The 27,194-nt window shown below is 54.0% G+C and overlaps 1 protein-coding gene across 7 annotated transcripts in view; it reads left to right on the top strand.

Moving 5' to 3' along the window:
• Window positions 1-27,194, top strand: part of TOM1L2 (target of myb1 like 2 membrane trafficking protein) — an 81,523-nt gene that overhangs the window by 15,499 nt on the left and 38,830 nt on the right. For all 7 annotated transcript variants that reach the window (XR_014298352.1, XM_082679588.1, XM_082679587.1 and 4 more), the window contains exon 2: window positions 26,262-26,346. Coding sequence is in view for 6 of the 7 variants with exons in the window: in XM_082679588.1 (XP_082535714.1) it covers window positions 26,262-26,346 (85 nt within the window). In the remaining variant the exon portion in view is untranslated. The remainder of the gene's footprint in view (window positions 1-26,261; window positions 26,347-27,194) is intronic.

Genomic DNA, 27,194 nt, shown 5'->3' with positions numbered 1-27,194 from the left:
ACGTGCCTGCGCTCCTGGGGCGAGTGAATTATAGAGCCAGGGGTCTGAGCCCAGGTCTGACTCCCCCACGGCCCCCCTTTGTTATGGCTAATTCTTTATTGAACCGTGCTCGGCAGCCTCGAGGAAAAGAACGTGCTGGTCTTGGATCAGCAGACCAAGGTCATGCGGTCCTGCCTCTGTCTGATGTTCCAGCCAGCGCAGTCTCCTAGCACCTGACAGCACATGCAGGTTCTCCCCAGACCCCTCGCCCGTATCCTCCGCCTTCTTCCCGCTTCTCCGTTGTTAGCGCCAGTCAGCCCCGCAGTGCAGAGAAACGGGGCGGGCCAGGGAAGACAGTTCAGGTCAAACACGGGCACGTCAGCTCTTTTGTGCTGAGTTTTAGTGGAAAGAGGCAAGCTCTAAAGGGCAGTGAGGGCCGTTGGTCACCTGCAGATGTTTGTTTTCCAGTCCGCCGAGATAGTGAGGGGCGGACAGGACGGATTTATCCGTTTCAACTGTAAAATTGATGGGAACGGAAAATGTGAAGTAAATGTGGCAGAGCTGGACATCAAACTCAGGCCCGGCCGGTCTCTTCGGTCCACGGTGCCTCGGGCCACGCAGGCAGAGACCCTGGGGGCAGGTGAGAAACACTGCCGACAGGTGACCCACTGGCTCGGAACCCTCCTCTGGAAGATCCGCTCCAGTTCTGGCTTAATGGGAGTCAGCGTCACTGGGCCAGGACTCAGCTTCCTGTCTGGCTCTCCACACCTGTTCAGTGAGGTTCTCCGTTACCCAAACGCGCAAGCCAGGCAGATGAGCGAGTTGTCTGTAGCTGTTGGAGGGCAGAGCGCGGACTTGGGCATGTTTAGGCCACGGCCAGGCCTCTTCCTGCGCGTCCACCGTGGCCGCTGGGCCTCCGTCAGTGAGCAGCAGAATCGCCGGGGACCCATGGCTCCTCCCAGGTGCTCAGCCTGCCCCGGGAAGAAGTGGCAGTTAGCAAAGGTGGAGGACGGCCTCTCACTGGAGAAATGATCTTCTCTGTGGGTGTGAGTGCGTTCTGGGGTGTCACATCTGGAACACCAACCTTCAGTGGTGTAGTTTCCCCAAATCAAACACTAGAACAGATTTTAGGGGAAGGTGGAGAGTCCCAGTGGTACAGATCTTACAGGTATGACTTGCAAGCCCCGTGGAGGAGCCTGCCCTTTGGGTAGGAAAGCAAAACCGGTTACTTCACTGCTGGAATGACAGCCTGGCTTTCTTGGGGTCCAGCCAAGAAAACAATTTATGAGACTGACCCCTATGCTTAACCAGCTAAAGCTTTGGGCTGAAATCCAGAATTCTTATTATGGGAAGTGGAGTTAAAATTGTTCCCTCTGAAACCCAGTGGCTGTTTATTTGATTAGCGAGGTCGCTCCAATGACAGCTGTGGAGCCCAGTCTTTAATTAGGAGAAGAATTTGCCCTGAACTTCATCAGAATGGCATTTCTGAGGGCCTCCATTGTTTTCCTTCCTGGCTTCTTCCAGCCTCGCCTTAGGCCCAGTCTTCATCCAGGGTCAGAGCTTGTTTCTTCCCCGACGCTCCATTCCACACACTGTCAGCAGCCCCGGCCCCTCTGCCTGCACAAGCTGGGGAGCTACTTCTGGAGCCCAGGGTCCGCATGAGGCCTGCGTGCGTTTGTTGCATGAAGTTGGGTGAAGCTGCCGAGTCTGGAGCGCCTTTGTTGCAGCCACGCGCTACTGCAAGTGCTCTGCACGTGTAAGCGCATCTCATCTCAGTGACAAGCAGGTGAAGCAGAATCTGAAACATCCTGTTTCACAGGTGAGGATGCTGAGGGGCAGAGGTGACGCAGCTGGTTAGTGACGTGCCCCCTGCGGAGCCTAGCACACCGCAGCACTCAGTGGAAGTTTATCGAGCGTGCATCTTCCGCGCCTAAACGTCCCTGACGTTTATCATCTGCCCTCCAGTTGTTTTGTTTGTTTGTTGTTTTTGTTTTGGCCGCACTGTGCAGCTTGTGCAACCTTAGTTCCCAGACCAGGGATCGAACCCAGGCCCCGGCGGTGAGAGTACAGAGTCTTAAATACTGGACCGCTAGGGAATTCCCTCTGCCCTCTAGGTTTTACTTTAACTTTTCTCTGAGAATATTGAATGTATCAATCTTATCTTCAAATCTGGGTTTACTTTTTAAACTTTGTGTTATGGAAAAATTTAAGCATGTGCAAAAAAAGAGAATAGTATAATGAAGCTCCACTTAACCCTTTATATAACTTCAGCAGTTATCAACTCACGGCGTATTTTGTCAATATGCCCATCTACTCGCTCTCCTGGCCTGTATTATTTTGAAGTAAATCCCCCAAATCATAGTATTTCAGCCATATATTTTCAGTGTGTATCTCTATAAGAAAATAAACTCTTTTAAAAACAACCATAATACCATTATTGTGCTTCAAGAATGAACAGTAGGGTTTCCCTGGTTGGCGCAGTGGTTGAGGGTCCGCCTGCCGATGCAGGGGATACGGGTTTGTGCCCTGGTCCGGGAAGATCCCACATGCCACGGAGCGGCTGGGCCCGTGAGCCATGGCCGCTGAGCCTGCGCGTCCGGAGCCTGTGCTCCTCAACGGAAGAGGCCACAACAGTGAGAGGCCCGCGTACCGCAAAAAAAAAAAAAAAAAAAAAGAATGAACAATAATTCCCTAATATTGCATATTCAGTTGGCATTCAAGTTTCTAGTTGTCTCTTTTTTTTTTAAATTGGGATATAGTTGCTTTACAATGTTGTGTTAGTTTCTACTGTACGGCAAAGTGAATCAGCTATATGTATACATACGTCCCCTCTTTTTTGGATTTCCTTCCCATTTAGGTCACCACAGAGCACTGAGTAGAGTTTCCTGTGCTATACAGCAGGTTCTCATTAGTTACCTATTTTATACATATTAGTGTACATATGTCAATCCCAATCTCCCAATTTATCCCACCCCACTCCCGTTCCCCCCTTGGCATCCATGCGTTTGTTCTCTACATCTGTGTCTCTATTTCTGCCTTGCAAACAGGTTTATCTGTACCATTTTTCTAGATTCCACGTATATACGTTAATATGCGTATTTGTTTTCTGATGTCTCTTTACAGTCTGTTTGAATAGGCTCTGGTAAGGTCTGCATTGCGGCTGGTTGATGTGTCTCTTCTGTCTCTTTTAATCTGTAGGCTCCTCCTCCATATTTCCTTTACTGCAGGGTATTTGTTGAAGAAACCAGGTCACTTGTCCTATTGAGTTTCCCGTGGTTTGGATTGTGCTGATTGTATCTCCGTGGTGTCATCTGACATGCTCACGTGTTCCTCTGTTTCCCGTAAGCTACAGTCTGACCAAGTTCAGGTTTAATTTCCTGACAGGGCTCCCTCTCAGGAGGCAAGGACCTCTGCTGTCTCTTTGCACTGTTCACAACCACTGATGACCAGGGCCTAGATCCACTGTGTCTTTAGGGATTGTAAATGGTTTCCAAACTGGGTTTTATTCCCTCGAGGACCTGTTCCTCAAGGTGCCTGTCCCAGGGCCAGGCACAAAGAAGGCTTCGTAAGACTCAGACTCGCTACCAGTTCTGCCCTCTGGCTTCTCTTCAGCATTCCTGCTCACTGACCAATCGATCGCTAGGAAATGGGCCTCCCCGGGAGAGGAATGAAATTGTCCCTTTGACTCGACGCTCCCCTCACCCACCCCCGCTCATGTCCTTGTGCTTTTTCCCTTCCACCCTCGGCATTGGAGGGCGCTTGGCGGCCCCCGGGGAAGAGCGCTGGGGCAGCAGGGGCGGCCTCGCGTGGGGCCCCCTGGGTACCAGCGAGAGCTCAGTTCTTCTCGGCTCTGAAAGCCACTGCCCGCTTGGCCTGGCGTTAGTCTCAACACCAAAAGATGGGCAGTGTCTGGGAGGAGAGGGCTGGCCTCCCTCTGCAGGCCCGGGGAGAGGTTTAGTTCAGCTGGCAGACCCTTGTGTACTGGGAGTAAAGGACTGTAGACAAGTCCTTTAGCGGATGTCCACAGGTCGGGGTCACCCCACTCCCAGGGAGCTGCGTTGTACCGCCTGGCAAGGCTCTTGGGATCAGAAGCCAGAGCCGACCCCGGTGAGCCCGCTGCCCTGCGGGTCTGGGCGAGTCGCCCTGGGTGTGTGGACAGGGGCGCAGGGGCAGCTCCCTTAGGGTCCCGGCCGGGGTTCCACTCAGGGACCAGGCAGGGGCCTCGGCGCCCGGGGTGGTGGCTCTCCCGATGGCCTGTCCCCAGGACGAGGCCCTGCCCTGGGCAGGGGCAGATCTGGAGAGGTTCGCGGCCACCTGGCGTCTTGGGTCCCTCCTGGCCACCGTTTATCGTGTGGACCACGTGAGTCACGGCGAGTCTATGGCCCCCATGGTGGGCCTTGAGCTGAGCCTAGAGAAGGTGGCTCCAGGGCCCGGAAAGCTGCTGCGAGCCCAGTGGTCAGAACCCGTGCACAGCGCCACCCCTGGGAGCGCGGGAGACGAGCCTCGTTTCACCTGCTCGGTGGTCCCAGCCCCCACCTTCTGGAGGCCTCGGCCTTTGAGCCCATGCCCGCGAGCCCCCCGATTCTGAACCCCGTGGGGCCTTGAACACTCTGGTTCTGCCTCAGGAACGCGGTCATTTCCTTGTCGCTCGACCCCCGTAAAAGATGGAAGTGAAAGGTCTAGTGTTCCTCGGGTGGGATTAGAGCAGGACGCCTGTTCCAAACCCAGGGGAGTAGTCAGTTGGGCTTTTATGGCATTTCGGGGACACGGGGTCAGACCAAGGGGTTCCCTGGAGGTACCCAGAGAGCTCTGGGGACACGAACCATGGTGGGGACAGCCTGCCCAGCTTTGCCTGCCTTTATATTTGGGTGCAGGGACAGATGGGCCTGGCTCCCTCTTCTGCTCCCCCCGACACTTGTCACTATGCGCCATGGGTCTGGAGACCCTGAGGGGAAGGGTCACCGTGTGCTCACCCCGTCTGACCCCGCAGACGTGGCCGCTGGAGAGCAGGGCGGGATGATGGGAGGGGGCGGTTTCGGCCCTGGAGCCTTTTTCTTCCGCAGAATTTGAAAGCGTGAAGAAACGTAGAGAAGTAGAGAGAAATAGTCATTATCCTACTACCCAGAGGCCACTGCTCTGGACGTTTCGGCCTGTTTCCTTCCTGTGCTGTTAATGTATTTTTCTTTACAGAGATTATACTGTAAATACAATTTTGTGTCCTGTTTTGTGTCCTTCTTCTTACCATAATAAGCATTTTAAATTAAAAACATCTTATAAATATCATGTTTAAATGACTACATCATGTTCCATCATGTGGGTATATCGTGGTTTACTGTACCATTCCCTAAATGTTAGGCATTCAGATTGTTTCTTTTATTTTTTCCTTGCCGTTATAATTAATGCAGCAGTAAGCCCTGGTAGGGCTTAAGTCTTTGTCTGTGTCTTAGGTTATGATAATGAATTCCTGTCACTGGAATCACCCTGTCAGAGGGGATGCTCCTTTTCGAGGTCATCACTCTCTAAAAACTTTACTGCCTTTTATTTTCTCAGCCTGTTTTGGGATCCACCGTGGGTTCAGGTGCGGGTTAGTGTGTGGAATGGGGCTGGGGAAGGCTTCGTGGAAGAGAGCTTTTAGGCTACGTTCTGAAGGGGTTGGTCGTTCCTGAGCGTAGACGCAGGTGGGGAGGGTGGGGAGACTGTCCTAGGCACCCAGGCAGAGCAGGAGACGCAGATGCCCAGGGCTGCTAGTGAGTGTGCACCTGGGAGAGCCGGGGCCAGAGGAGGGGGGATGGGAGAGGGTGGGGCGGGGGTGGGGGGGCGCGAGCAAGGCCTGGGGACAGAGCGTGGACTTGGCCACATGGAATGGGGAAACCAGGGAGGGGCTTTGAGCAGGCAGGTGACGTGAGGAGGCGTGCGTGCTGGGTCACCTGGCTGCCGGGCGGAGGGTGGACAGGACAGGGCGGGAAGGGATGCCGCCAGTTAGGACCGTTGGGTGAGAGGGGTTCCTCGCAGACTTGGCTACATGGATAGGAGACAGTGCATTTCGTTTAAATTTACATTTCTTCAATTCCTGCTGAGGTTGGACATTTTTATGTTGATTCGCCAACTGTATTTCATCATTTGTGACTTGACTCCATGTGTCCTGATGGGTCCCAGAGGCACCGTCGCTGCAGATGTTAGGTGTGGCCAGACGCGTGGTCCAGCTTTGCACCGGAGCCCTTGGAGACCCAGCGAGGGGAGGTGGTGCCTGGGTCCCGTTCTCCTCAAGCTGGCACCGTGACCAGGGCCTTGGAAAGCATGGCGCGGCAAGCGCAGGGTCTACTGACCAAGAGAGTAGTAAAAGTGGCCAAGGAGGGACTTCCCTGGCGGTCCAGTGGTTAAGACTTCGCCTTCCAATGCAGGGCGTGCAGGTTCGATCCTCAGTCGGGGAGCTAAGATCCCACATGCCTCGTGGCCAAAAAACCAAAACATAAAACAGAAGCAATATTGTGACAAATTCAATAAAGACTTTGGAAATGGTCCACATCAAAAAAAAAAAAAAAGTGGCCCTGGAGGTCGCTCCTCTGCCATCAGATTTGAGGAAGAGGCTCAGGATGCAGCCAAGTCAGCCTAAGTCAGGGGGTCCCTAGCGAGCGGGGTCAGCTGTGCTGGAGGAGAAGCCCAGTCCAGGCTGGGTCCTACCAGCAGGCCGTGCGCACTCGCTGGAGCGGAGAAGGTGAGTGAGAACAGGGCCCTGGGGACGAGGTTACCTCCCAGCCCCGACCCAGAGTTAACGGCAGCCAGCTTGGAGACCTTGCCTATTAACGTATTTGTCGCTGGCTTTTCTGATGGCCCCAGAAGCTTCCTGAGGAAATCACAGGCAGGGGCTGGCCAAGAGCGAACCCTGATTGGAAAACGTTGCTTCCTAGCTGGCTGCTTGCCAGATGGCAGGGTCTCTTGCATTTGGTCCCCCCTGAGGGGTGGCTGGCTCTGTGTGCAGTATGTTCACCCCAGCTCCACCCTGGTCGCTGTCGCGGGGTTGCTGAGTCGCAGTGCGAGTGGCGGCGGGGTGGCTGAGTAATGATCCGCGTTCTCTTTGCAGCTTCTAGATTAGGAAACCCAGGGACCTTGAGCCGCGTCTCATCCTGGAGCGTTTCCCGGTTAAATCTGAACGGTGTCAGATTGTTAAAAGGCCACTGTTATGGCCGGGCCTTGTCGCGGTCGTGCCCTCACTGTGGCTGGAGGCCCCCCACTTTGACATTTAATTTTACACCAAGACCAGGGACTTCCCTGGTGGTGCAGTGGTTGAGAATCCGCCTGCCAATGCAGGGAACACGAGTCCGAGCCCTGGTCCGGGAAGACCCCACATGCTGCGGAGCAACTAAGCCCCTGAGCCACAACTACTGAGCCTGCGCTCTAGAGCCCGTGCTCCGCGACAAGAGAAGCCACCGCAGTGAGAAGCCCGCGCACCGCAACAAAGAGTAGCCCCCGCTCGCCGCAACTAGAGAAAGCCCGCGCCCAGCAACGAAGACCCAACGCAGCCAAAAATAAATAAATTAATGAAAAAAAAAATTTTACACCAAGGCCAGATCAGATAAGGCATGGCAGAGAGTTGGATGAGCTGACCGACCGGAGGCCTTCCCGAAACTATTCCAGAGTCCTGATGAGTCCTGGTTGAAAAGAAATACACAGTTTTTATAGAAAAATGTGGAAAGTTAACCTCCTCCCCCACAAAGCCGAAGCAGACACACACGTGGTTGCTCTCGCACCGCAGTGTTGCCCAGTTACGGCCTGGCCTGGCTCTGCAGGCCTTCCTCCGTCCACAAGTGCGCGCTGTTTAACGTAAACCTGCGTGTACGATCTTTGCCTTGACGTTCTCCCACTTGACATGCGGGCACCGCTTGACCAGCGTCCCATTTCCTCCCCACCAGCAGCCGCGTGTGCCCGGGGGCTCAGGCGAGCCTTCCCAGGCCGTGAGTCACCTCAAGGGACATGCTGTCATCTCGGTCAGGGCCTTGTGGCTTCAGCCAGGTTTGGGTCCCGTCGCATTCTTCAAATGCCGTCAGATCATCATCCTTTCAGGATGGCTTCGATTTTTAAAGCAAATTAGTCATTTTCCACGGCCCAGCGTCCTGTGCTGGGCGAGGCTGAACCTGAGACTTGGCTGCTGCCAAGGAGAGCACACTTCCTGGGTGACCTGCAGGGGAGCGGAGAGGATGAGAGGGTGCAGCCCTCAGGCACCTGGGGCGCCCCGACGGGCCGGGGCCTTGGAAGCCAGCTCTGAGCCGGGCATGAGCGTCGTGCTCAGACCCGGGGAGCTTGGCAATGCGCCCACGAGGACGGGATGGACGGCCCGGGGGAGAGGGCCAGAGGGATGTGAACCTTGCCTGTGGCTGCGGTGGACACTCCTCGTTTCCCCCTGTCTTGGGGTGGCTCTGGGCCCAGCTGGACCATTCTTTTACGCAGTTTCCCTTGCAGCTACGCGTGGCCGTAGGGCACGGTTTTGGCCTCCGAGAGGGACAGTACCCCTTCAGCAGTAAAATGGCAGAGCCCTCTGGCCCGCGCGGCTTCTTCCTTCCTGTTTCACGGACTCTGCCTGCTGGGGCAGCGGCTGTCTCGCAGGTACAGGGACGGAAGCACAGGCCAGGGCCGGCGGAGCAAGAAGACAAACAGATACCGGTCCTGCGTGAGGGCTTGGAGGGGCTGCTCCCGCCCCAAGCCTCCTGCTTCCAGAGTTCTGGTTCCGTGAGGAAAATAACCCACCATCTGTTTAAGCGACTTGTTAGTTCGTTTTTAATTGCTTGCAGCTGAATGCAATCATACCTGATAAGGTAATGTTTTAATATTTTACAAGGGAGAAATGTATTTACATATTGTGTAATTAAAAATGAAAAATAATTTAAATCCCCACAGATTTCTGGGCCCACAAAAGACACACTGAAACAGAATCTTTGGGGATGGGACTCACATCTCTGTATTTTTAACAAACTCTCCAGTGATCTGTTGTAAAATAAATCATTTCCATATTCATTAATACTGTTCCCATTTTATACATGAAAACATTGAGGCCCAAGGAGCTTAAATGACTTATCCCAATTTTTTTTTTTTTAATATCGGAGTATAGTTGATTAACAATGCTGTGTTAGTTTCAGGTGTACAGCAAAGTGATTCAGTTATACATATACATGTATCTATTCTTTTTCAAGTTCTTTTCCCATTTAGGTTATTCTCCCGGTATTTTTAAGTGAGACTTGTGTCCAGCACTGTCTGGTTCCAGAGTGCGCCCCCTGCTCACCCCAGGGAGGCCTGGCTTCCCCTCCACCTCACTGTCACACTACTTCTGGAGGGAACTTCCAAACTGGAAGACTCAAAACTGTTTTGGACACGGTTTTGCACCGCTGTCCGGGGCAGTATCCCTGCAATGCACATGTCCCCAGGAGAGGAAGCCAAGTATGGTTTTCTGGTGTGTTGGTTAAAAAGTGGACTCATCAATTCTTGGTCATGTCTTCTGCTTTTGAAACAAAACTTCTTTGAAATTAGTTTTTTCCACAGACTTTCTCTGGTTAAGTCACTTAAGAATTACTAGACCATCTCACCCGTGAAAGGTAATTATGGTTGTTTTATGAGCGTGGAAGACGTATAGCTTGTAAGTGCGTGAGGAGTCTCCTGTGAGTTATTAGAACTCGCAGGATTCATGTTCTACCAAATTAGCCATCACGAGCTGATAGATTTTATCTGTCGTTCAGCAAGGCTTGGTCAGCGCTGTACATTCATAACGGCTAAATACACACCAGCTCCCTCAGAGAGGTTAACTCTGGGTAAGGTGGCCACCTCAGGTTGTAATAGCGCGATTTGCCTGGCATTTGGAGACTTGTATGACGAGAATGCTCTTCTGATGAGGAAGAGGGTCTTTGCTGCGAGAAGCAGGGGGTCAGTGCCCTGGAGCCCCTCAGGGGGGCTGAGCGCGTCCTGTGGACCCAGCGTGGCCTGGGGGCAGGAGCTCCTTGTTCTAGCCCTGGGTCTGGCGTGAGCCACCGTGTGTCGGATCTCTGCCTAGTTCCACGCAGTCAGACTCTCAGCACTGTTCCTGAGGTCCCTTGGGCGCGGGGCACGCTGGACATGCTTTCCCACGTCGCCTTCAGGGACCTCCTTTGCTGGGGGTCTCTATGGTAGCAGCTGTGGCCGCCCATACTTCTCCTGAGGGCTGCTCTGTGCCAGGGCTTTACAGATGTTCATTCAGTTCTCACAAAAGCTTTGCAACGTGTAGGTATCACTCTTCCCGATCCCTAGGTGAGGAGACTGAGGCTCAGAGAGGTCTAGTTACTTGCTCAGGATCACACAGCCGATAGCAGCAGAATCAGACTTGGGCTCAGGTCAGCCCGACTGCAGGCTGTGTGACCATGGCTCCGTGGTGCTGGTGCTTGTGTTGGGCGGCGGCAGGGGCCCGGGAAACATGCTGGACGAGGCCTCTTTTGACTGGGAATCTGGGAGGCCTTTGGAGCAGAGGCAGGATCTAGAGTGTAGGGTAATTCCAGGTAAGCTTGGGAAGGTCGCAGTGTGTTCTGGGAATCAGGAGGAGCCCGGCTGGACGAACTGTACCATCCCCCAGGGACCTGGGGAGGCCAGAGGAGGACGTGAGGCTGGGAAGGTGACGGGTCAAGTCAGCGAGGGTGCGAGGCACCGGGAAGTTGGGGGAAGAACGTTTTGTGTTTCATGTGAAGCTGTTTTCAAGATGTTTTATATTATGCTGCCCATCATTCCTTAACACAAGAATGACTGCAGTAAGTTCATCTTGAAGTCACTCACTTAGCGCCAGGAGAAAACAGTCCCCCCCTCCCAGTGGAGCACCGTTTACTCTGCCTTTAATCAGAAAGTGAGACTGTGGGCTTGTTGTCTTTGCCTTTCTGCCCAGGCAGCCAGGAAGGCCAGGCCTGATTGGTATCTGACTGTAATAACTCTCGTACCTCTCTGGTTCTTGGTAAAAAGGTTCATCTTTTATTCCATGTGTTTTCTAGTCTTCATTTCATTTCATTTTATTTGCCTTGAGTATAAATTATTATTAAAGACGACCATAAGTTCCTTTTGGAAGTAGGCAGGGTGTATCCTTTAAATATATTCTAACTCTTGGTAAGAAGAAACCGGGACTGACTTCCTCGCATGGTCATAGGAGCAGCCGTGAAGGGCCAGGCCGGGGCAGTGGTGGATGAAAGCGTTCTCTCGGGTTAATGGACTGCCAGCCAGAGGCTTCCGCGAAGGGCGCTGTACGTCCTGGCCAAGGGAGGGAAAGAGCCCGTCCCTGGGAACCGCGGAGGCGCCGAGTCTGGGGAGCCGGCTGCAGGCGTGTGCCCCCTGGGCTCTGCAGCCCCGCTCGCCTCTCTTTCCTTCTGTCTTCACACTTGGCTCTGATCCGCTCATTCCCTAGAACCCCCTGGACGTTTTTTGGCTCTTACTGGGAGAATGGACTAGGTCGTGTGTCGGCAGTTCTCCGTAACCGCTTCCCGGAGCCTTTAGGGAAAGCCTCTGGGAGATGACTCTGCACAGTTAACATCAGCGTCCCAGGCCCGCAGAGAGAGGCTGCAGACCCTGAGTGCAGAGTCTGCTCGTTCTCCGGAGGGGCCTCCGCAGAGAGTGCTGCGGCCGCCCGGGTGCCATGGAAATTCATGTTCTGTTTAGCTTCTCAGGTGTTCCTATGAACAGCGCAGCTAAAGCACCTGGGATGCTCGGCGCAGGAAGCTCTCCCACTGGGGTCGGGCTCTCGGACCAGCCTGTCCAGAGTGTGTGCCGAGGTGGGTTCGGATGCACTTTTCTGGAAAGGTCTTCCCAGATGCTCACAGAGAATGTATGCTTTCTTTAACATTCCATCCAGAAAGAGTTAAGAACCACTGCTCTGGGGCTTCCCTGGTGGCGCAGTGGTTGAGAGTCCGCCTGCTGATGCAGGGGACACAGGTTCGTGCCCTGGTCCGGGAGGATCCCACATGCCGCGGAACGGCTGGGCCTGTGAGCCATGGCCGCTGAGCCTGCGCATCCGGAGCCTGTGCTCCGCAACCACTGCTCTGAAAAACGGCCTCTGGTTTTCTTCCTGACCTTCTTGAATATCCATATCAAACCACTTCCCCCAAAGCACGCTGCTCAGAGCAGCTGTAGGCAGAGGGGTGGGGGGCCATCCGGGCCATGGAGGCACAAAGCCAGCACCGGGGATGTGGCACGGAGGGCAGTCCCCCTCCCCCAGCCCCTGCCGCCGAATTGTGCTGGGCCGTGTGTGTCGGGAACCCGGGCAGGGGAGACCCAGGGCAGGCTCGCAGAAACGCAGCACGGCTTTGCCTGTGTCCAGTGTGGTTTGGTTTTGCCTGCGCTCTTCCCAAGCCCAGGGCTGCAGGGTGCTTTGTGCACAAAAAGGAAGCATTGTCCTTACTAAAGATGCCTTTTCCGAAGGGTTCCTGTGGGCGGAACAGCTCTGCAGAACAAACCAGGCCAAACCTCAGACTGGACCGCAGCCGTTTAGATTCTGTTTCGCTTGGGGAGCATCTGCCGCGTCCTTACCGTGTGCTGTGGAATCCCTGGTCTCCTGGGGCAGGGAGGTTCGGGAGTAGCCACCACACGGCCCCGGCCCCAGGGCTGCGGGGAACCAGGGAGGGAGGCTGCAGGGCCCCGAGCGCTATCAAGTCAGCAGCAGCGGCCAGGCCTCTGTGAGAGGACGCGGCTCTGTGTTCTCTCCCAACCCTTCTCGTACGTGAGCGTGCATTTTTACCTTGTGGTGATTAGTATGCATCTGATACTTTGGCTCCCCGATTTTCACTTAGCATTCCTGCACTGATTTCCACTTAGCAGCGAGGCCGAGGTATTTATCATTTTTAAAAGCCATGTACATCTTCTGCCTTATTGTTGGAGCCTCGTGGAGCAGCCATCCTCTCATTTGCTGAGAACAACAGGGACTTTCTCAATTAGGCATCCTTGCAGAATCAGCTCCCCCCCGCCCCCTAACTTATTTCCTGAGGGGTGTCTTGCTGAGCCAAAGTTATGAATAGTTTTATGCCTTTCCTACTGAATTTTTTCTTATTATTATGGAAAATTTCAAACATATGGAAAGAAGAGGCCCTCCCGTGTATTTACTGGTGTGTTTCAACAGTGATCAAGTCAGGGCGCTTGGGGTCACCTACAGCCCCACAGACTTTTCCTGCCCCGATTGCTGTGCAACAAATCCAAATCCCAGACATCACATAATTTCATCTATAAATACCTAGGTGTGTATTTCTTTTTTTTTTTTTTAAATAAATTTATTTATTTTTGGCTGCGTTGGGTCTTCGTTGCAGTGCGCGGGCTTTCTATAGTTGCGGTGAGCGGGGGCTTCTCTTGTTGTGCAGCACGGGCTCTAGGCTCACGGGCTTCAGTAGTTGTGGCGCGCGGGCTCTAGAGCACAGGCTCAGTAGTTGTGGCGCACAGGCTTGGTTGCTCCGCGGCATGTGGGATCTTCCCAGACCAGGGCTCGAACCCGTGTCCCCTGCCTTGGCAGGCGATTCTTAACCACTGCGCCACCAGGGAAGCCCGAGATTCCTATCCTTCAGAAATACACACCTAGGGCTTGTGTATTATACTGAAGCCTGCACGCCTAGAGCCCGTGCTCCGCAACAAGAGAAGCCACCATAATGAGAAGCCCGCGCACCACACGAAGGGTAGCCCCCGCTCGCCGCAAGTAGGGAAAGTCCCCGCCCAGCAACAAAGACACAACACAGCCAAAAAAAAAAAAAAGAATTATGGCTACGTTTCCATGTAATCTCCCTGTTTATTTTCAGTGTTGGTATTCCTGATTTTTTTATGTCGATAGATAGGCACGATTTCCCAGGTGATTCAGAGCCTTATTGGGTTGGCCTTGGAATGCAAATCACACGTGTGTCGTGTCTGTATCTCCCGTGCTGCCCAGACTGGCTCTCCCTTTGGTCCTCCCTGACTGTCCGGGTGCCCCACCAGGTGGCAGAAAAACCAAGTCATGGGTCACCCGCTGTGGGACAGGAGCTGTTACTGGGGAGACCTGGTCAGGATGAAGATGCCTTTATAGTCCATGGAGAGGTTTTCTCATGCTCGGGACAGAATTGCATCCTGGGCCCAGCTATTTTTGATGGAAGAATTAAATAAGTTGGGCTTCCATGGTGGCGCAATGGTTAAGAATCTGCCTGCCAATGCAGGGGACATGGGTTCGAGCCCTGATCCAGGAAGATCCCATGTGCCACGGAGCAGCTAAGCCTGTGTGCCACAACTACTGAGCCTGCGCTCTAGAGCCCATGAGCCACAACTACTGAGCCCATGCACCATAACTACTGAAGCCTGTGCACCTAGAGCCCGTGTTCTGCAACAAGAGAAGCCACTGCAATGAGAAGCCTGCGCACCACAATGAAGAGTAGCCCCCGCTCGCTGCAGCTAGAGAAAGCCCACGCGCAGCAACGAAGACCCATTATAGCCAAAAAATAAATGAATAAATTTATTTATTTTTTAATTTTTTTTAATAAATTTATTTTTTTTAAAAAAAGAATTAAATGACTGGATTTTAGTTTTGGTCACAAGTTTGCCATTTTATTCTTAGTCTTTTGCAGTACAATAGCCCCTTCTTTGTAAAACAGTATAATAACAGAAAGAAATTTTAAAGATTTGCCTCTAAGCCACACTGATTATTTTCACTTCTTTCTGTTTCTCTTCCCGGCACAATCCATACGCATCCCTTTTTAAAAAAAAAAATTGTGTCTTGTGTTCTTTACATCATTACAGAATGTTTCTGTATGGTTTTAATAGCGATTACTTATAATGGCTATATGGTATTTAGTTAAGTTGATACAGATACCATCATTTACTTAGCCACCACTTTGTTACTTCATATTTGAGAAGTTTTAAGAATTTTAAATAGGGACTTCCCTGGCCGTCCAGTGGTTAAGACTCCATGCTTCCACTGCTGGGGGCGCAGGTTTGATCCGTGGTTAGGGAAGTTCGGCATGCCTTGCAGTGTGGCCAAAAAAAAAAAAAAAAAAAAGGATTTTAAATAAGACTATATTGAATGCATCCCCGTGTGTAGCTTTTTTCCTTTTTTTACAGCTTTATCAAGATCTAATTCCCATACCATACGACTCACCCTTTGAAGTGTACAGTCCAGTGGTTGTTGGTATATTCGCAGCATTGCGAAGCTGTCACCACAATCAGTTTTAGATCATTTCCATCCTCCCATGTCCATCAGCAGTCACCCCTCATTTCCCCCAACCCTAGGCAACCACCAATCTACTTTCCATCTCTATAGATTTGCCTATTCTGGACGTTTCATGTAAATGGACTTATCCAACCTGGGGTCTTTTTTCCCATTTGAAAAATTGTGAAAAAATATAAATTTTTAAGTGGCATTAAGTACATTCATATTGTGTGCAACCATCACCACCATCATCTCCAGAACATTTTCATTTTCCCAAACTGAAATGCTACCCCATTAAACCCTCACTCCCCACCCCTCCCCTAGGCCTCGGCCCCCACCCTTCTACTTCCTGTCTCTATGGATTTGTCCCCTCGAGATCTCTCCTGTAAGTGGTATCATGCAGTACGTGTCCTTCTGTGTCTGACTTCTTTCTTTTTTTCTTTAAATAAATTTATTTATTTTTGGCTGCGTTGGGTCTTTGTTGCTGCGCGCGGGCTTTCTCTAGTTGCAGTGAGTGGGGGCTGCTCTTCGTTGCGGTGCGCGGGCTTCTCATTGCGGTGGCCTCTCCTGTTGCGGAGCATGGGCTCTAGGCACGCGGGCTTCAGTAGTTGTGGCACGCGGGCTCAGTAGTTGCGGCTCACGGACTCTAGAGCGCAGGCTCAGTAGTTGTGGCGCACGGGCTTAGTTGCTCCGCGGCATGTGGGCTCTTCCCGGCGCAGGGCTGGAGCCCGTGTCCCCTGCGCTGGTGGCGGGTTCCTGACCCCTGCGCCCCCAGGGAGCCCCGTCTGGCTTCTTTCAGTTGGCACAGTGCCTCAGGGTCCATCCATGTTGGAACACACATCTGCATTTCTTTCCTTTTTACTGCCAAGTGTTATTCCATTGTATGGATCTTCATCTGTTCTTCAGTTGATGGACATGGGTTATTTCAGCGTTTTGGCTGTTATGAATAGTGCTGCCATGACGTTCAGGTGCAGGTGTTCATGTGGAAAGATGTCTTCATGTCTCTTGGGTGACCCAGGGGTGCAATTGCTGGGCTGGGTAGCTTTTTTATTTGAAATATCCCTTTAAGCTAAGAGTCCTAAAAAGATTGTTAGGTCAAAGGACAAGAATCTTTTACAGCATGCCTCTGGATGTCTGTTGTTTTTCCAGAAGGTTCTTAAAGGTGTGTGGCCGCCAGGGAGGTGATGCCCTGGTCTCCCGATAGCCGTCCCAGCAGTGGGCATCGTTCTTTTAAAAGTGTGTTGATTCAGGAGTAGGAATTTCGCTTCCTTGCTCCGACGCGGTATTTGTTCTTATCAGCTGCTCTTCCTCCTCGGGCTAGACCTCCAGGTGGGAAACATCTGCTAACATGTGAGCCCCATTCGAGGGGTTGTTTTCGCCTGGTCCCCACAGAAGCTGTGAGCGGGTGGCCAGGAGCCTGTTCCTCTGGACCTGGTTCCGGGGGCCAGCTCTTTGCAGGAATGGGGCCACACACTCAGGCTTCACCGAGCACAGCCAGGGTGAGCCCTGGGGAACTTGGGGGAGGCTTCCTCCAGGCTGGGAGTTTTGTAATTGGTCTTTGAGGCTGGAAGGAGACCTTCCTTTTTGGTGTCGTTCATGGTGACAGCTGTGGTCCCTGGCTAGTCTCGTTGGCTGATGGGTGCCTGGCCGGCAGGGTGCAGCCTTTCCTGGTCGTGGTCCTGTCCGTCCACACACTAGGAGCACCCTAAAAGCCGTGGAGGCGGCTCCTCTGCCTTCCTGAGCTCCCGTCCACAGAAGGCTTGAGGTAGGTCCTGTCTGTTGCACACTCACTAACTCACTTAGTACTCACCCCTGTGAGGGGAAGGGACTGTCGTGTGCCCGTTTTTATGGATGACTAAGCTGCAGCTGAGAGAGCTGGAGGAATGTGGCCACGGTCAGATGCCCAGGGCCGGCCTGGGCCCCGTGCTCGCTCCCTCTTCCCCGAGCAGTCAGCTGGCTGTGTGCTCCGGCTTGGGCCCTCGGGGTCACCGTGATCTGTCTCCACCACACGCTGTCGCTGCTCTTGCAGGAAGCCTGCCTCTCAGAGGACAGGGGTCTGTTCCCAGCCGCGGCCCCTCCTCCTGCAGGCCCGGGGGTGAGGGGGGGCGGGGCCTCTGTGGGCCTCCCTCCGCATGGCGCTCCCCTGCACTCGCTGGGTCACGGTGTGCGTGCCTCCTGCCTGCTTCTGTACTGTGCCTGCCAGTGCCCTGGCGCGGAGGCCCCTCAGGCAGTTTGGGCTTGAACTGGGAAGCCTTCCGTGGCTCGGCCCCTTGCCCTCGCCTCTGCCCTGGGGGTGCGCATGGGCGAGGCCAGCAGCCCCAGAGCCGCAGGTCAGCTCGATTTCCTGCAGCTCTGACCTGAGCACCAGCCCCCCCACCGGACCTTTCTCTTCCCGTCAACCGGCCCAGCGGCCTGGCTGTCGGATAACAACCGGAGACCCCGGCGGCCCCGCGCTCGCGGCCTGGCCCGGCTCCTGCAGAGCCCTGCGCCCCCAGCTGCCCACCCGGCCCTAAGTCGGCGCCCCCAGCCCCCGTCCCGCACCCGCCTGTACCTACTCTGGAAATGCTCCATCGGGTGCCCCGTGTCTCTGCCTCTAGAGGACACACCCACGTGCACCTAAGCTGGGGACCCCCAAGGGGGGGGGGTCCCAGTTAAAAAGAACTTGGGTCAGCAGCCTGGGGCCTGTGAGGCTGACAGGCGTCTCCTCTCTGCTGCGGGCTGGCCTGAAGGGCCTCTTTGTTGCGGGAGGGGAGCGTGTGGTGTCCTAATTAGGCCGTCGTGGAGTTGGGGCTCAGACAGAGCTGCCCCTTGGAACCGAGCTCTCCAGGTGGGAGAGTAAGTTAGTGATTTTGTGAATTTGTCAGTCTTTAAAGAGAATAGGAGATTAAAAAGAGAAGACTAAATGCAGTGTGGTATTCTGGATTGGATCCTGGACAAAAAGGGCATTTTAGTGGAAAAACGGAGAAATCCGAATAAAGCCTGGAGTTTAGTTAGTAGTTCTCTGCCGATGTTAATTTTTCAGTTTTGACACGTGAGCAGCGGTTCTGTAAGATGTTAACATCAGCAGAAACTGGGAGAAGGGCACATAGGGACCCTTACACAATCTCTGCGACTTCTCAGGAAATCTGAAATTATTCCAATATTAAAAGTTTATTAACGAAAAAAGGAAGAACAAGGAGAGAGTTGACCTGGCAGCCGATTGCACTTGATCCCTCACCCCTGCTGCCTGTTCACTTCTCGGCCCAGGCCTTCTCAGCTCCACCTGGGAAATCAGGAGGGCAGGCTGTGGCCGGGGACTGGGGCCCTGGCTGCTCTCGAGGCCCCAGCCTTGTCTGTGGGTGTCGGGGTCCCAGGCTGCGTGCGCCAGGGTGACCTTGGTCGCTGCTCCCTGCAGGCGGTGCGCTGTCGTCATCGGGCTGATCACCCCTCGGCCTCACTGTCTTCCCCTCTGAGACGGGCTGCCCTCCATGGGGGCGGGTCTGGGGTACATAAGACGAGTCTGTGAAGAGCCCGGCCCAACAGAAGGTGTGCTCGCTGGACACCGGATTCTCTCCCCTTGCGCTCCTGCTGTGCGAGAGGAGTGCGCACCGGCGCCTTGACGACGCGAGGTCAGAGGTGGCAGCTCTGAGGGTGAGACGTGGCCGGCGGGGCACGGGCAGCCTGCCCAGGGCCCATGTCCAGAGTCGGGAGATGTGACGTGTGTCGTGAGTGACTCGTAGGCAATCTTACCGGCTGGGCTCTGAGACCTGGGAGCTTCAGCGTTTGGATCCCTGAGGAAACGGTGCCTCTGCCTCGCAGGTGGGCCGGGCCGTTGGGCGCTTCCTTCCGGAAGGGGAGCCCCTGTGGCGCAGAAACCCAGAAATCAGGAAGCTGGGTATCTGCAGGCTCCTGGGCATCAAGCGGCCGGGGTGGCTGGTGGGCGGCTGTTTACCTGTAGGTGGCAGTGGTGACATGGGAATGCGAGGGAAGGGTGTGGGGGGCCATGGCACGGGGGCGGGGCGGGGGGAGGCCACTGAGTCATGGGCTCTGCAGTGCTTCCTGTTTTGTGCTTAGTTCATTTCACAGCTGCCACGTGAGAAAACCCGCTGTGATTATCGCATCTTAGAGATGACGGAAAGCCTTAAAGAGGTTGTGTTCCGGGGGTCACACAGTAATTGGCTGAAGTTTGAAGCCACCAAAGCGTGGGTTCCAACTCCCTGCTCAGACTCCACAGTCACGCCTGTTTCTCCTGCTTCTGAGCCCAGAGGGAGACCCTGGGGACAGCTGGCGCCCAGCGCTGATCTCCCCAGGCCACCCAGGGCCCAGCGCCCAGGGCCGCAGAGGGTGTGCGGTCATCACTGCTTGGCATCACAGGCCAGGCCAGGCCCTGCCGCGGATGCGGAGACGTGCTGCCTTCGTGCAGCTGCAGGTTTAGACGGGAAGCCAGGTACCCCCACGGTTTGTTACGGCCGTCACATTGGGAGAACCTCCCAGAACAGAGTTGGAACGGCCTTGAGAACTTGGCCCTTGCATGGCCCTTGCAGGCGTCAGGTGCTGGCGCCTGTCAGAAGCATCCCTAGGGATGGTATCTAAGGAGGCTCGGGGGAGGACGTGGCGGCAACACTAGACATGGGCAGGCTGGCGGGGGCGAAGGCTTTCCAGGCCGGAGAAGTCCAAGTAACCTCCTGGGGGCGGGACGCAGATACAAGGCCCCTTGGCTGGCAGAGTCCTCTGGACCCGGATGTGGCTCCCGCTTTCACACTCGGGCAGGTAACCTACCTTTTCCTGAAATGAGGGCTCAGCTCCGATGGGTCTCCTCTTCCCTTCATTTGCTCTCACAGTGATGATCGGGTTTGGTGAAGTTCTATGTAAGCCCAGGAATGCTAACTTTCACCACTTCTATTCAACATGGTACTGGGAGTCCTTGCTGGAGCAATTACAGCAGAAAAGAAATAAAGGACATCCAAATGGGAAAGAAAGAATTAAAATTATCTCTGTTCACAGATGACATAACCTTGTATGTAGAAAACCTAAAGCTTTCATGAAAAAAAAAAAACGTGTTAGAATTAATAGATTCAGCAAAGCTTCACCGGTATTTGCACACCAATGTTCATAGCCGCATCATTCACTGTAGCCAAAAGGTGGAAACAGCCCATACAGATGAATAAACAAAGTGTGGTCTCTACGCGCAATGGAGTATTATTCAGCCCTAGAAAAGAAGAAAATCCTGACACTTGCTCCAACATGGATGAACCTTGAGAAAATTATGCTCCGTGAAGTAAGCCAGTCACAAAAAGGACAAATATTGTATGAATCCATTTATGTGAGGTACTTAGAGGGGTCACTTCCTAAAGACAGAAAGCAGAAGGGTGGGTGCCAGCAGCTGGGGGAGGGGGATGGGAGTGAGCGTTTCATGGAGACAGAGTTTCAGCTTGGGAAGATGAATAATTTCTGGAGACGATGGCGATTGCACACAACATGCATGCACGGAATGCCACTGAGCTGTGCGTTTAGAAATGGCTAAGGTGGTAAATTTTATGTTGTGTATATTTTACCACACACACAAAAAAAATCATGGGGGACTTCCCTGGTGGCCCAGTAGTTAAGACACTGAGCTCCCAATGCAGGGGGCCCGGGTTCAATCCCTGGTCGGGGAACTAGATTCCACATGCCGCAACTAAGAGTCCGCGTGCCGCAACTAAAGATCCCACGTGCCGCAACTAAGACCCGGCACAGCCAAATAAATAAATATTATTTTAAAAATCACCAAAAAAAGAAGAAAAGAAATCATAGGCCAATGTACTGTCAGAGTGGGGTAGGGGACTGGGGGGATCAGAGATCACTGAGACCTGTTGCCTCATTTGGCGGGAAACAACACCTAGAGAAGGAACCAGAGAAGAAAAGGGAAGCAGAGTCCAGGAGCTCAGGCAGAGCCAGGACTGGAGCCAGGGTCCTCGAGCTGCAGGGCAGGGACTCGGTCTGTCTTGCCTCCTGCTGTTTCCCCATGCCCAGCCCTCAGTGGCTGTTAGCTGGAGGACTGTGTCCCGTTCCTTCCCCGGGGCGGGACCCCCAGCCCCCTGGCGCTGTTGGAACACGTCTGTCTGTCCCTGCCTTGTGCCCACAGGTTCTGGTGGGAAGGCACAGGGCGGGACCCAGGCAGGGGTGTCTCACCTGCAGCCAAGGTTGGAAGCAAGTTCTCCATCACCACCCACCCCGCTGCCCTCTCCAGCTGCGGGGTGGGGGAGAGGGGCTTACCCAGTCCCTGAGGACTTCACACCAGCTCTGGCTGGTTCTTCCTGGCTTGTCTTGTCCTATGTGCCCTGCTTACAGGGGCTTGCCGTGGTCTGTCACAGTTGGTGGGCAGGGGCGGGGTTGCCACTCACTTCCCCATGGCCCCGTGGCACTAGGGCCCAGGGATCGGGGCCCCAGTGCTGTGGTTGGACTGGGTCACGACTGGCCGTCTCCCTCTCCCTGCCCGCAGGTCAAGGACGGTGCAGGGCACTTCTCAGGCTGCTAATCTCAAGTACATGGCATGGGGACCACGGGGTTTTATTTTGCCTTAAAGTTCCAGAGGAAGCTGCCTCTGTAGTCTGCGGGCTGTTCAGATGTACTTTATCTGCCTTTTAAGAGGGGTGAAGGAGGAGTGGGGCCTGCTGGCGTAGAAAAGGACATCCCATAAAGTAGGGGCGAGGCTCTCCAGTGGAAGAGGGCCAGCTGCAATTAACATTCACAGAGCAGGTTAGGAATCTGGAGCAAGCGGCCACCATGGCTCTGAGTACATTGTTGGGGTTGATTTTTCTTTCCCCCTGGCTGGTCTGTGCCCACCTGCCCCACTAGCATGTAGCAATGCGGAATCCAGATGGCTGCTTCCGTCATTGGTGCGTATCATCAGATGAGCTTCTTGCCCATCCGGACCCCCTTTCCTCCGTTCTCCACACCGGGCACGAAGCAACCCGGAACGCTGTTTCTTTGCGCCGGCACCTCTGGGCTCCTTCTCACACTCTTGATTGTTGGGGAGGTAGAAAATTTGGCTGTTTTTTCCTCCATTCTCACCAGAAGGATGTTGCTGAATGCAAAAATGCTAATCCAGCCTCTTCCGCCTTCTGGGGCTGGCTGTTTCTGAAGTTGCTCCATTTCACAGCAGAGTGTGGACGTCCGCAGCCAAGAAACCAAGCCACTGGGTCTCGAGGCTCCTCCCAGCAGGACCGCCTGGGATTTCCCACTGCGTGGGAGGGGTGAGGGATGGGCTGCTGGAGAAAAGCCCTGCTGGGAGAGGGCACTGTCATGGCTGACAGGGTTGAGCGGCCCCCCACCAGGTATCAAACCCGTGCCCCCTGCAGTGGAAGCGCGGAGCCTTAACCACTGGACCGCTAGGGAAGTCCCAGGGTCGACCTTCAAGGCGCCCTGGCCCCCAGCCCGCACCAGGCAGGAGGCAGCCTTTTCTGAATGGAGAAAATGCCATGGCAACAGCATCAGGATGACATACTCTTTTACGCTGAAGGTTTAATGGGAGCTGTGTCTGCCCCTTCACAGCCCTGCCCTTCACAGCCCTGTCCAGCCCTGCCCTGCCCTGCCCAGGCCTGCTCAGCCCCTGGTCATTAGCATATCACCGGGGACCTCTAAAAGGTCAGCCCTTTGCAGCTCGGGTCACTGGTGCTTTGATCTTTCTCCATCCCAAGGGCTAGCTGGCGGGAATGACTTGGCCCTTGTCCCCTGGAGCATTGTGTTTCTGCTGTTGCACCAGGATTTATCTTCTGTTTTGACAATTTACGTGATAAAAGAAATGAGCCTGAACTTTGCGTCCTCTGGCCTGGGGACAGGACGGAGGGAGGGAGCCCGTGGGAGTGGCCACAGTTGCAGGGCAATCAGATCCAACTCAGTTCTGTTGCTGGGGGAATTCTTTTATGAGGAGAGGAAAACGAGAACTGATTTGAGCTCCTTTGTCAGCCGTACCTCCTTCATCTGTCTCAGCCGAGCCAAATACCCACAGCTGCATTTCTGTGGCATATCCAGCAAAATGAAAAGAAAGCAGCATTCTTTGGGGGTTGGTTCTTTATAATCAAAAGGAGTATCTATCTTTTAGCTTGAAAACTCAGAACGCCGGTAATTGGATGGAAAGCGCTGACCCCGAGGATGGGTTCTCATGCCTTTGACCCCCTTCCCGGTGCCGGGGGAGGGGGAGGTTCATGGACTCTGCTGCTACCCCTAACTTGGATGTGAGGTTCATTGATTGAACGTTTCCTCTGTTAAGCCTCCAAGACAGTGTCCCCGTGGCCCTGCCACGGTGCCACTGCCGCTCTCTCTTCCCGAGTCTGTGCCGTGGCCCGTGCTGTGACTGGCCAGACCACCGGCGGAGGGCGGCCCTTTGGCCAGCTGGCCTGTCCCTTCGCTGGCTCCGTAGGGTCGCAGGCAGGACGGCTTTATTAGGAGGCCACTGGGTTTGTGGCCGCAGACACCCCTGCTGTGTGGCCCCTGGGGGGAGTCCCCTCCTCTGGGCGTGGACACCTTGAAGGGGAGGGCCCTTCAGAGAGCCGAGTGGCTGGGCGAGCGGGGGTGGGATGGGGTGTGGGGGCAAGGGTCGTCCCGACGCTGCCTCGTTCTGCCCTCACCTCGAGCAGCCTCTGCCCTCGGTCTTCCCTTCTCTAGACTGGACGGTGCTTTGGCCATTCCTCCCGCGTGCCTGCCCCTGCTCTCCCCCGATCAAATGCTCCTGCCAAGTGGCACCGTGGGCTCCCAGCCCACCACACGCATGGGCTCATCAGGGGTGACTCTCACCGCTTGGGGGCAGGTTTGCTCATTCGCGGGTAGGGAGTCTAGGTGCCCAGGGTGACGAATAAAGGGGGTGAAAATTTTGGGGATATAGCCTTTTCGGTAAAAATTAAAGCAGTGAGGCTTTTTCCATGCAGACTGAAGGCTGTTGCACAGATGTTTGGAGCAGTAGCAGTAGCTGTTTGGAGTGTGTGCTCACCGCTTGTAAGGACAGCCTTCGTTTGGGCGTGTGAGTTCCAGGGTGTTGTGTACAAAGCAAGCGTCCCTTCTCCGCAGCTGCCTCCGGTAAAACAAGGCCACTTCCAACACATACGGAGGTCGCGGGGTTTTTATGGAGCGTCAGTGGAAGTGCGGGTTGTTTGAAGCTTTTGTTGAAAGGGGGATGATGGTCTCCCTCTTGAGTATTGTGCAGTTAGGATGGGGCAGGCTTGGAATTCAGCTAAGATCCCAACGTTGGGTCCAAACTCGCCTGTGCTAACTGCTGAGGCCATATCAGCAAATGCCTAGGCGTTAGAGACAGACAGACCTGAGACCGGATGTCAGTGCCACCAACTCAGCTATGTGATCCCGGCCAAGGACCCAACCTCTGAGCCTCACTTCCTTCTTTCTAAATGTGGGAGAGAATCATGCCTACCTTAGGGGGATTTTTTTTTTTTTAATTTTTAATTGTGTCAAAATACACATAACAAAATTGGCCATCTTCACCATTTTTAAGTGTTAAATACATTCACATTGTCGTGCAACCGCTCTCTAGACCTTTCTCGTCTTGCAAAACTGAAACTCTGTCCGCATTCAGCAGCAACTCACCACCTCCTTCCCCAGCCTCTGTCCTTCCCCCAGCCTCTGGCACCCGCCATTCTACTTTCTCTCTATGAATTTGACTACTTTAGGATGCTCAAATAAGTGGAATCACACAGTATTTATCTTTTTGTATCTGGCTTGTTTCACTCAGCATAATATCCTTGAGGTTCTATTCATGTTGGAGCAGGTGTCAGAATTTCCTTCCCTTTTAAGGCTGAATAATATTCCATTGTGTGAACCTACCACATTTTGTTTATCCATCATCTGCGTCTAGACACCTGGGTTGCTTCCTGGCTATTGTGAATAAAGCTGCTGTGAACATGAATGTGAAAATACCTCTTTGAGATCCTACTTTCAACTCTTTTGAAACTCTTTTTGGGTGTGTACCCAAAAGTGGAATTTCTGGATCATATGGTAGTTCTCTTTTTGATAATTTGAGGACCTGCCATATTTTTTTTTTTTTTTTTTTTTTTGCAGTACGCGGGCCTCTCACTGTTGTAGCCTCTCCCGCTGCAGAGCACAGGCTCCGGACGCGCAGGCTCAGTGGCCATGGCTCACGGGCCCAGCTGCTCCGCGGCACGTGGGATCTTCCCAGACCGGGGCATGAACCCGTGTCCCCTGCATCGGCAGGCGGACTCTCAACCACTGCGCCACCAGGGAAGCCCCCTGCCATATTTTTTATAAGGGCTATATCATTTTCCATTCCCACCAACAGTGCACAAGCAGTTTCTCCACATCCTCTCCAGCACTTGTTATTTTCTGTTTTTTTTAATATATATTTTATTTATGGCTGTTTTATGTAACTGGATCTTCATTGTGGCAAAGGGGTCTTTTAGTTGCGGCATGCGGGCTTCTTAGTTGTGTCACGCATGTGGGATCTAGTTCCCCCACCAGGGATCGAACCTGGGCCCCCTGCATTGGGAACACAGAGTCTTAGCCACTGGACCACCAGGGGAGTCCCTACTTTCTGTTTTTTTTGATAGCAGCCGTCCTAGTGGGTGTGAGGTGGTATCTCGTTGTTTTGATTTGCATTTCCCTAATGACTAGTGATTTTTAACACTTTTTTTTTCATGGACTTATTGGCCATTTGTATATCTTTTTTGGAGAAATGTCTGTTCAGGTCTTCTTTATTTATTCTAAAGGATACTAACTCCTTCTCAGATTTGCAAATATTTTCTAACATTCCGTAGGTTGCTCCGTTTTTACTCTGTTGGTTGTGGCTTTTAATGCACAGAAAGTTTTAAATTTCTGTGCAGTCCGGTTTATCTATTTTTTCTTCCGTTGCGTGTGCTTTTGTTGTCACATCCATGAGTAGAATCATTGCCACACCCGACGTCATGAAGCCTTTCCCCTGCGTTCTCTTCTGAGAGTTCTAGTTCTAGCTCATGGGAGTTTGGTGAATGAAGGGCAGGCTTAGGAGTCAGCCCCCGGCCCCCCTCCCAGGTATTCTCGCGGGAGCAGCACCCAGAGGCGCTGTCGGCTCAGCCCATCTGCCTGGTGGGAGAGTGGGGTGGGTCCGGGGCCCTCCTCCCCGCCGGGGCCCTTATCCCAGGAGAAGTGTAAGCCAGTTTTCTTTCTGAATTCGCAGAAAAGGCTACAGACGGCTCCCTGCAGAGCGAGGACTGGACGCTGAACATGGAGATCTGCGACATCATCAATGAGACGGAGGAAGGGTGCGTGTCCCCCACCCAGGGCAGGCGGGCGGCGGGCCGCTCGAGTCGGTCTGTGTGCAGCCCGCTGCCCTGACGTCTGACAAGTGGATTTCCTCACCGTCCTCCCCCCGCCCGCAGTCAGAGCAGTGACCGCCTCTTAATCACAAGGGGAATGACGTTGCTTGGCTTCGGGGTCCCCTGCAGCACGATCCCCACCTCCTCCCGCCTTCTGCAGCCCTGGGGACTGGCTGGAGTCCCAGGAGGGAGAGGCCCCCGGGGTCTGTGGGGTAGTGGAAGGCGGGGCGCGGGGAAGACTTGTGAGGCCCAGGCCCCCCACCCCTGCGCTGCCGGGTCTGTTCTTGCTGCTGTATTTACGTCCTCTTCTGCATCACAGGTACATTCCATGTGTACTGCTTCCAAATTAGTCGGTATGTGGCCCTCTGTCCACACTGTAAAAATGGAATTTACGGTAGCCACGCCCTCTTAAACCCTCTCCAGACCTGGGCAGCCCTGGCCTTGGCGCTGTCCTTACTGGCCTTGCCACGTGGAGGCTGGGGACCAGCCTCTGACGGTTGGCCCTGCCTTCATTCAACAAACATGTCCTGAGTGACCACCTCATGCCGGGTCCCAGAGTGAGTACTGAGGGCACAGCAGGGACGGGACAGACAGAGTCCCTCCCCTGCGCCACGAGCAGGACAGTTACCACGCACCCAGGTCAGCTGGTGACATGGCTGGGGAGGAAGAGCTGGGGGTGAGTGCTTGTGAACAAGTCACCCAGGAGGGCCTGGCCCAGGTGGCTCGAGGGGCGGAGGTGTGAGCACCAGGCCAGGGAAGGGCTTCCCAGCGCACAGTCCCAGGACAGAGGGGCT

This window comes from Grampus griseus (assembly GCF_964374135.1).
Source record: "Grampus griseus genome assembly, chromosome: 20".
Classification (NCBI taxonomy): domain Eukaryota; kingdom Metazoa; phylum Chordata; class Mammalia; order Artiodactyla; family Delphinidae; genus Grampus; species Grampus griseus.
This window is presented reverse-complemented; position numbering and strand designations above follow the sequence as displayed.